This window comes from Vombatus ursinus, unplaced genomic scaffold (assembly GCF_900497805.2).
Source record: "Vombatus ursinus unplaced genomic scaffold, bare-nosed wombat genome assembly UNPS02014798.1, whole genome shotgun sequence".
NCBI lineage: Eukaryota > Metazoa > Chordata > Mammalia > Diprotodontia > Vombatidae > Vombatus > Vombatus ursinus.
The window spans coordinates 1,196,708-1,205,730 of record NW_020954576.1 but is presented as its reverse complement, the minus strand read 5'-3'; the positions used below and the strand labels follow the sequence as shown (position 1 = coordinate 1,205,730).

At 44.0% G+C, this 9,023-nt stretch overlaps 1 protein-coding gene across 1 annotated transcript in view; it reads right to left on the bottom strand.

Moving 5' to 3' along the window:
* LOC114049843 (nuclear pore membrane glycoprotein 210-like) overlaps positions 1 to 5,816 on the bottom strand; it is a 127,352-nt gene extending 121,536 nt beyond the window's left edge. Inside the window, exon 1 of the mRNA XM_027871268.1 lies at positions 5,747 to 5,816. Within this exon, the coding sequence (XP_027727069.1) occupies positions 5,747 to 5,816 (70 nt within the window). The remainder of the gene's footprint in view (positions 1 to 5,746) is intronic.
* Positions 5,817 to 9,023: the final 3,207 nt, after the last annotated feature.

The following is a 9,023-nucleotide window of genomic DNA, read 5'->3' as shown; positions in this document are numbered from 1 at the left end:
ACACACACACACACACACACACACACACACACACACACCTTGGAAACATACTGAATGCCCAGTTCACCAAACTCCTAAACTACTATGACCAATACATATCTACATGTATTTCTCTCCCCAATCTCTCTCTCTCTCTCACTCACTCACACACACACACACACCATAAAATACCCCTATAAACACCCTGAATGCCCAGTTAACCAGTTGTTCTCCTAAACTACTATGACTTGGAGCTTCATTCTAGCCAGGGAACTCCCAGATAAGGAAACTACCTCTACCAATACAGATTGGCACCCTCTTTGCAACTTCTTAGAGAGTTATCTAGCACAGTGGTGTCACTGTATATAAGGATCTCTGTAGTTGCATACTTAGAAAACCACATGTTAACTTTATCTCTGTTCTACTGTATTTTTGTTTTGTTAAATATTTCTCAACTACATTATAATTTTATTCTAGAGCACTAAGAGGTTAAGTGACTTGAGCATGGCCAAATAACCAATATACGTCAAGAGAAAGAAAGTGAACCCATGTCTTTCTGATTTCAGGGCCAGCTCTTTCTCCATTGCCCCATTCTGTATATATGTACACTACAATGTATGTAATTATTACCGAAGTAGTACATAAGGACTACTTTGTAATACATAAGTAGTACATAAGGACTAGTAAATAAGGACCTATGATTTCACTGGCATAAGAAAATTCGAGATGAAGAAACTCCTTCTATCAATGCAGATTAGCACCTTCACTCCAACTACAGTCTTAGTTGCCTAGAGCACAGAGAAAATCACTGCTCTTGGAGTCACACAGCTACTATGTATTCAAAGCAGTACTTGAACCCAGGTCTTCCTGGCTTTGAGGCCAGTTTTCCATCCATTATGCCATGCTCTGCTCCAGTACATGTATATAACTTATATAATAGGTAAATATACACATATCAGGGGTGGATATTCAAAAAAATTTTATCAATGAGGTACAAGATTGAAAAAATTTAGAGATCACTGGTCCAGGAAATATAATGAAGTGATACGGGTCTAAACTCAGGTAGCAACCATATGAACGAAGAGAAAAGGACTGGGGGGAAATACATCTTGTAGTGTATGGATTCTTGTAGTATATGGATTTTTAAGACCTGGCAATTGATTGGATATGTAGGCTGAGGAAAAGTGAGGTGAAAATGGCTCCAAAGTTGTAAACCTGGGTGACTAGAAGGGTGGCATTACCCTCAACAGAAATAGAGAAGTCCAGAAAAGGAGTAGATTTCAAATATTTGAAAGGTTATCACCTGAAAGAAGGAATACACTTGTTCTACTTTGGCTCCAGAGGACGGAACTAAAAGCAATGAGTAGAATTTGCCGAGGTAAATGTAGCTTTGATGAAAGATACAACTTCCTAACCAATCTAAAAGTGGAATAGGCTTCCTCACATGGCAGTAAATTTCTACTCCCTGGATGTCCTAAAGCACAGGCTGGGCTGGTACACTAAAAAGGGGATTCTTAAGGTATAGGCTGGACAAGATGAGATCCTTTCGAATTCTGAAACTCTTTGTAACTCTATGCCACTTTCCTCAGTGGGTATTCCAAATGTATTTCCTCAAGCCCCCAAGCCCCACCTGCTTAGAGATACATTCACATCTTACTTTACTGAGAAAAACTGAGGTCACCTACCTGAAGTTCCCTCACCAGTCATCACATACCTCAACACTACCCCCCTTCCCCATTGTCCCTACACTCATTCTGTCCTCTTTTGTTCTTGTCTATAAAGAAGATGTGGCTCTTCTCCTCGTCAAGGTCCATTCCTACAGCCAAACCATGTTCTTGATCCCATTCCTTTCCATCTCCTTAAGGAACTTGATCATTCTCTCTTGCCCCCACCTTCAAAGTCTCCCTATCTACACTACTGCCAAACATTTCCAGGTCTTATCTAGCCTTAAAAAAACTCCTACCACCCCTACCATACTCCCTCTCAAGCTATCACCTCACATTTCTCCTCTATTTCACTGCCAAACTCCAGAAAGAACTGTTTAAACACTTCCTCTTCATTCACTTTTTGGTCATTTTTCAATTGTGTACAACTTTTCATTACACTATTTGGGGTATTCTTGGCAAAGATACTTGAGTGGTTTGCCATTTCCTTCTCCAGCTCATTTTATAGATCAGGAAACTGAGGCAAAGAGGGTTGAGTGTCTTGCCCAGGGTCACATAACTAGTAAGTGTCTGAGGCCACATTTGAACTTAGAAAGAGGAGTCTTCCTAACTCCAGGCTCAGCATTCTATTCACTGCACCACCTAGCTGACCTCTCACTAACCTTTCAATCCTTAGACACTGACTAGCTACATGACCTTGGGCAAGTCATTTAACCTGCCTGCCTCAGTTTCTTCAACTGTAAAATAAGGATAATAATAGCTCCTACCTCACAGAATTATTGTGAGGATCAAATGAGATATTTGTAAAACACTTAGCATAGTGCCTGGCACATAGTAGGCACTATATAAATACCAGCTATTATTATTAGCAATTAGGTTCAAAACAAAACTCATTGTCTTTCCTTCAAAACCCTCCCTTCTTCCTCACTTCTCTGTTACTGTCGAGAGTACCATCACCATCCCAGGCTCACAAATGAGGTGTCATCCTCAAAATTCCTCACTCTTTCACCTCCACCCCTCTTCACATCAAGTCCTCTTGAGTTCCTACCTCATCACCTCACGTCTAGAATACCGCAATAGCCTGTTGGTGGATCTCTCTGCCTGAAGTCTCTTCCCCATTCAAATCCAACCTCCACTCAGCTGTCAAATTCATCTTCCTAAAACGTAGGTCTGATCATATAAACTCTACTACTTAATAAATTCCAGTGGCTCCATATTACCTGTAGGATCAAATATAAAATCCTGTTTGGCTTCAATGCCCTTCATAATTTGCCCATAACTTATCCTTCTTCCTGCCTTTCCAGATTTCTTAGACCTTGCTCCCTTCCACACACTCTAATCCAGTAACAGTGGCCTCCTGGCTCTTCCTATCACACAATATGCTGCCCCCCATACCTGGAACACTCCCTCTTCATTTCTGCTTCCTCCTTTCTTGTCTTCTTTTATGTCTCAGCTAAAGTCCCATTTTCTGCAAGAAACCTTTCCCTTTCTTCCTTAATCCTAGTGCCCTCCCTCTCAGATTACCTCCAATTTATGGCATTTGTAGAGACAATTAGGTGCTTCAGTGGATTAGAGCACCAGGCCTAGAGTCACAAAGACTTATCTTCTTGAGTTCAAATCTAGCCTCAAACACTGACTAGATGTGTGACCCTGGGCAAGTCACATACCTCTGTTTGCCTCAGTTTCCTAACTTGTAAAATGAGCTGGTGAAGGAAATGGCAAACCACTCTAGTACTGCTGCCAAGGAAACCCCAAATGGCAGTCATGAAGAGTCAGACACGATTGTAAAACAACTGAACAAAATCTTGTTTGTACATAGTTGTGTGCCTCTCTTGCATTAGACTGTTTTTTCCTTTCTTTGTATTCTAAGTGCTTAATAGAGTGCCTGGCATATAATAGGCATTTAATAAATTGCTAGTTAACTGAATCATTGGATAGAGGGCTGTACTAAGAAGTGAGGAAGATTTGAGTTTGAATCCTGCCTCAAACGCTATGTGATCTTGGGCAAGTCATTTAATGTCTCAGCCTTAATTCTTCATCTGTAAAATGGGGATGAGAATAATAAGGCGACATACCGTTCAGAGTTGCATCGTAAGGATCAAATGAAAAAACATATGAAAGCCACTTTGCAAACCTTAAAGCACTATATAAATGCTAGTTATAATAATAATTATAGTAATTATTATTATTATTCTCTCCATATCCACCAATTTAGTTCAGGCCCTTATCACCTCTCTCCTGGATTACTATAATAGCCTCCTAATTGGCCTCCTTGCTTCTAATCTTTCCCTCCTCCAATCCATCTTCCACACAGCTGCCAAAATAATTTTCCTGAGGCACAGGTGTGACCAGGTCATCCCACTGTCTATAGAACAGAATACAAACTCCATAGCCTAGCATTTAAAGTTCTCTACAATTTGGCTTCAAGACTGTGATGGCTTACTTTTTTCAATTCAACCAGCAGATCCAGTTCTGTAAGGGTGGGACATTTCTACAGCTATAGGCAGGGTCATTAAAAATGGTATGGACCGGACCAAGGAAGATTTTTGGAACCTCAGCCTTTAAAAATATATAATCAGAGTCATCTGCCTGGGTCATCCTCATCCTTCACACACATTCTGCATGCCAATCAAAGAGGACACCCTATGTCTTGACTCCAAATGGCATAAGCCTTCCCTCATGCCTAGAATGCATTCTGTCTTCATTTCTGCCTTACAAAATCTTGGCCTTTCTTCAAGATTCAGCTCACACCCTATTTCCTTTATCATTCCCTGATTCTCAGTTTTAGTATTTTCTCCTGGATTTTCCTTGTACCACATTCATTTGTCTATTTGTAATAGTAGTCCCACCACACACACATACACAAACTCTTTGGGGAAATGCATTGTCCATGACTGCCTATCATCCCCAGCACTTAGCACCTACTAGAGCCTTGTATCTAGTACTTAAAAATATTTGTTGAACAAAACTTTTCTGAGCCATCAGCCCCATTTTGGCTTTGTCTCCTTGCCTGGCCTGGTCCTCAGATTAGACATTTCACCAAAATTCTCCCTTGAACATAAGGATTTCTTATTGCCAATCACTAACCCTAAACATAGCACCCAGCATGGGTAGGGAATTGTTTAAAACAAAAGCAAGAGTAAGAAAGGAGAGAGGGATAGGAAGAAATTCCAATACAATTGAAACGATCTGGGCCCAGAGCTGGTCTCATCCACTCTCCCTTGTCATCCTCCAGGTCTGTACTACCAGGTTGGTTCTGAATCATACTTGCCTTTCCAGGTAAGAGGAGGGATACTGCACCTCTGGCTTAAACTGAAAAAATGCTTCCCTTAGTCTTACTTTGGAACACCAGAAGTGACCATCTGTGAATGCCCCTGGATGATAAAATCCCAGTTCTAATTGAACTTGTTTCTTCTCAACCTACCTATTTCTCGAGCTAGGATAACACTACTGAGGCGTATTGGTTGGGTAGATTCAGCAATAAGCACAGCTCTTTGGGAACACAAGGTGCTGTTTTCGTACAAAGGCTCAACGGTGACTGCATCATGATGGCTAGAATGCCTGCCAGAACAAAGAACTTGGAGTATGAAAAAATGAACTAGTATAGAGTTGCTTTTACCCTCCCCTACAAAAAAAATACTCAGTCCTTTTCCAATTCATAAAGTATCCCATGTATTAGTACCTAATGAAGAATGCTCATCTCCTAAGGGCACATACTATAATGCAGGGCTTGAACAAGTTCTTTTTTTAAAGGTCTGTTTGCCAAAAATCTCTGAAGTAAATGTCAATCTTTCCCTAAACTTATAAAATCGAATATAAAACTTGTATCTTTATTTTGGGCAGACTGTGTCTCCTCACAGAAGCTGGGACTTGAAGAAGTCCAGATCCGGGTTCACCTAACCACTTAGTATGCTAAAAAGCCAAGTTCCATTGCATTCTGTCAACCCAAGAATCATTAAACCATAGGGCCAAGTCTCTTTGTATATATACTTCAGACTCTGGGAAGGGGCCTCTCATATAAAAGGAAGTAGAGAAAGAAAGAAAGAAAGGGTGCTCACATTTTAGGAAGGGCCTCTTTCCTCCCAGAGACTGAAAGTGCTCACCCCAGCCAGCAAAAGTCAGTTCCCTTATGGGTCTTTCACACTTCTGAGGGGTGACTGTGAAGAAGCTCATTTTCTAGGAGAACCAGCTTTTCACTCTTGGTGGGAGGTGGGGGTGTTGATGAAGCTCGTTTTTAGATGAGTCCTACCCTTCCCCAAAGCTAGGAGGGCCCTTGGGGCCTATGGCCACGTGGTCCTGTGGGCCTTTCACTCTTGGTGGGAGGTGGGGGTGCTGATGAAGCTTATTTTTAGATGGGTACTACCCTTCCCCAAAGCTAGGAGGGCCCTTGGGGCCTATAGCCACGTGGTCCTGTGGGCCTTTCACTCTTGGTGGGAGGTGGGGGTGCTGATGAAGCTTATTTTTAGATGGGTCCTACCCTTCCCCAAAGCTAGGAGGGCCCTTGGGGCCTATAGCAGAATGGCCCTTTAGGCCTTTCCTGCTCTGGGGGACCAAGAGCTGGGATTGGGATGGGGGAGGTAGCTCACGTCCCAGTAAGTGACCCCTTTTGCAAAGGCCGGGGCGCACTCATCCCAGCCCCGCCCTGCCCTCTGGGCCATTCGCGGGGGCTGCAGCGGAGGCTTCTGCAAGACAGAAGGGCTCCTTCCCAAAGCAAGGAGCAACAATCCCGCTCGGGCCTGGTTCCGTTCGTTTGTGGGGTCGCCGCGCTCGATGAGCCCTCGAGCCCCCGGGGGGCCGCCCCTGCGGTCCCAAAGGCTGGGGCCCCTCACCAGGTGTAGCAGCCCCGTTGGGCCTCCAGCAGGAATGGCACCCGGCCAGGCTCTCGGCCGAAGGGCAGCAGCACCTTAGGAACGTTGAGCTTGTTGGCCCGGGATCCGAGAACGCTCAGCAGCAGCAGCTTTAGAGGCAGGGGCAGGGGTGGCCCCAAGAAGCGCCTCAAGCCTCCGGCCCCTCGGACTCCAGGCCTCCTCATGGCGGCCCAGGCTCCCGCTCAACCACCGGCCACGCCCCGCCTCACAACAGCCAATGGGCGGGAGGAGGGGCGGGGCCTCGGCGCGCGGGGAGGGCGGGGCCAGGCGTAATTCAGGCAAAAACCGCTGGAAGATTCGCCCCACCCCCAACTCATGCTGAAAGTAACGGAGCAGGGACTAGAGGCGAGATGAGCTTCGTGGACTAGTTAAACTTGCTTTGTAAATTCACCTCCAGAAAGACGATTCTCCAACCAGTTAGCCCGCCCCTAGTTAGTAGTAATTTAGCAAAAGAAGGCCCCTCCCCCTCGGCGTGGCACCACTTACTCCCCAGGGATAGAAACTAACCTGGAGGCAGAAGGCGAGCACGTGACGTGCGATTAGATACAATCTGAGCTGGAAAAGACCTTCATCTTTTGGGAAAGATCATCTAGTCCCAGCTCAGTTTTATAGGAAATTAAAGCCCAGAGGGGTGACTTGCTTGAGGTTACTCAGTAGGCACACAATTCGAACCCAGGGCTTCTGATTCCAAATTTCTCCCCGCCCCAGTTTCCGAACGTCTTCATAAGAGTTGCATTAGAACCAGGACGAATGGATAGTATAAACAGCTTAATTTTATCTGGAGCCTCTTTTATGCACCGACTATTCCCTCCTTTACTCCAGTCTCTGACGAGCACGCCGCTTCTCCTTACAAAAGCCAATTCTTTGTACTCCTGACCCACTCCTGTTTTCTTCGTCTAATTGTTTCAGCAATCATTCATTTTATTCTTTCTTTGATCTTCAATCTCGTTAGACCAGAGGTTCTTAACCTGAGTTTGTGAATGATAGGTAGGTAGATAGAAACTGTATTACAATATACTTGTTTTCTTTTGTAATTCTATGCACTTTATTTTATGCATTTAGAAACATTATTCTGAGAAAGGGTGCATAGACTTCATTGCCAAATGAGTTAATAGCCAACAAAGTTTCAAGAACTCCTGCTGTCCTCAGTCAGCAAGCATGTATTAAGCACGGTGACAGGTTAGGCACAACACCCATAGGTGTCCCTCACCTTAAAAAAAAATGCCCCAAAGCCAAAAATTTCTTTAACTTTTATCATCCCTTTATAGTCCCATGTCTTTCTTCCCTTTCACAGCCAGAGGGCGGATAAAAGGGGAAAAGCAGTCCACATTCCTTGCTTCCATTCTTCACTCATTTCCACCAGGCTTCCTCTATCATCACTCAAATGAACCCCTCCTCCCCCACTTTCCCTGCAAATTGCCAGATCTGATGGCCTCTTCCAAATTCTCACTTCTCTGTATGTGATGCTGATCACCCCTATTCTTTCCTTCTGTATACTCACCTGGATCACATGAAAAATTTTCCAATGTTCACGACTTGTTTGTTCTCCCACCTTTCTGACATCTCCTCAGTCTCCTTTGCCAATGATATATTATCATTGATGCTCTACTCTCAGTGAGTACCCCAAGGGCTATCAATGGTGTGGGACCCTCCTCTCTCTGGAGCTTCAGACCTCATGTCCTATCCTTTCAATAGTCTTCAAATGGATCAAATGAGCTATGTGTAAAGGGCTGCGCACAGTGCCTAGCACATAGTAGGCACTTAATGGTTGCCCTCCTTTCATTCTCCTATGACACTCTCCTATTTCTGCCTTTTTGCACAGGTCTGTCCTCCATGCTTGGAATGTATTCCTTCATCCTTTTAAGTCTCTGGGCTCCATCAAAGCTCAGCTCAAACACCATCTACATTTCCTTAACTCCCCAACTGTTAATGCCTCCCTCTCTGCCCCCAAATTACCCTGTATGTCATTTCCTCAAACCAGTAAAATCTAAGTTCCTTGAAAACAGATTATTTCATTTTTGTCTCCAGTACTAGACTCATGTAGTATCCAGAAGAGGCCTCAAAAAAAAAAAAGACCCCAAGTTAGAGTTGGGTTAAAGTCCTGTTTCTGGCACATACTGGCCTATTCTGGATGGCCCCAGGCAAGTCTATGGACACTTCAAGAATTTAAGTTGCTGGGGCAGCTACGTGGTGCAGTGGATAGAGCACTGGCTTTGGAGTCAGGAGGACCTGAGTTCAAATTCAGCCTCAGACACATGACACTCACTAGATGTGTGACTCTGGGCAAGTCACTTAACCCCAATTACCTCAGCAAAAAAAAAAAAAAAGAATTTAAGTTGCTAAGAAGGTGCTTAGGTCCCATACCAACAAGAACATGGATCTAGATCACTAGTCATATCACCTAGGGTGATGGCTGGCATAGAATAGATTTTGAATGTTGAATGAAGTCAAAATCTCTAATTTGCAGGTGAGTATCTTAAAGATGAGTTTGAGATCCATCCTCTCTTCAAAC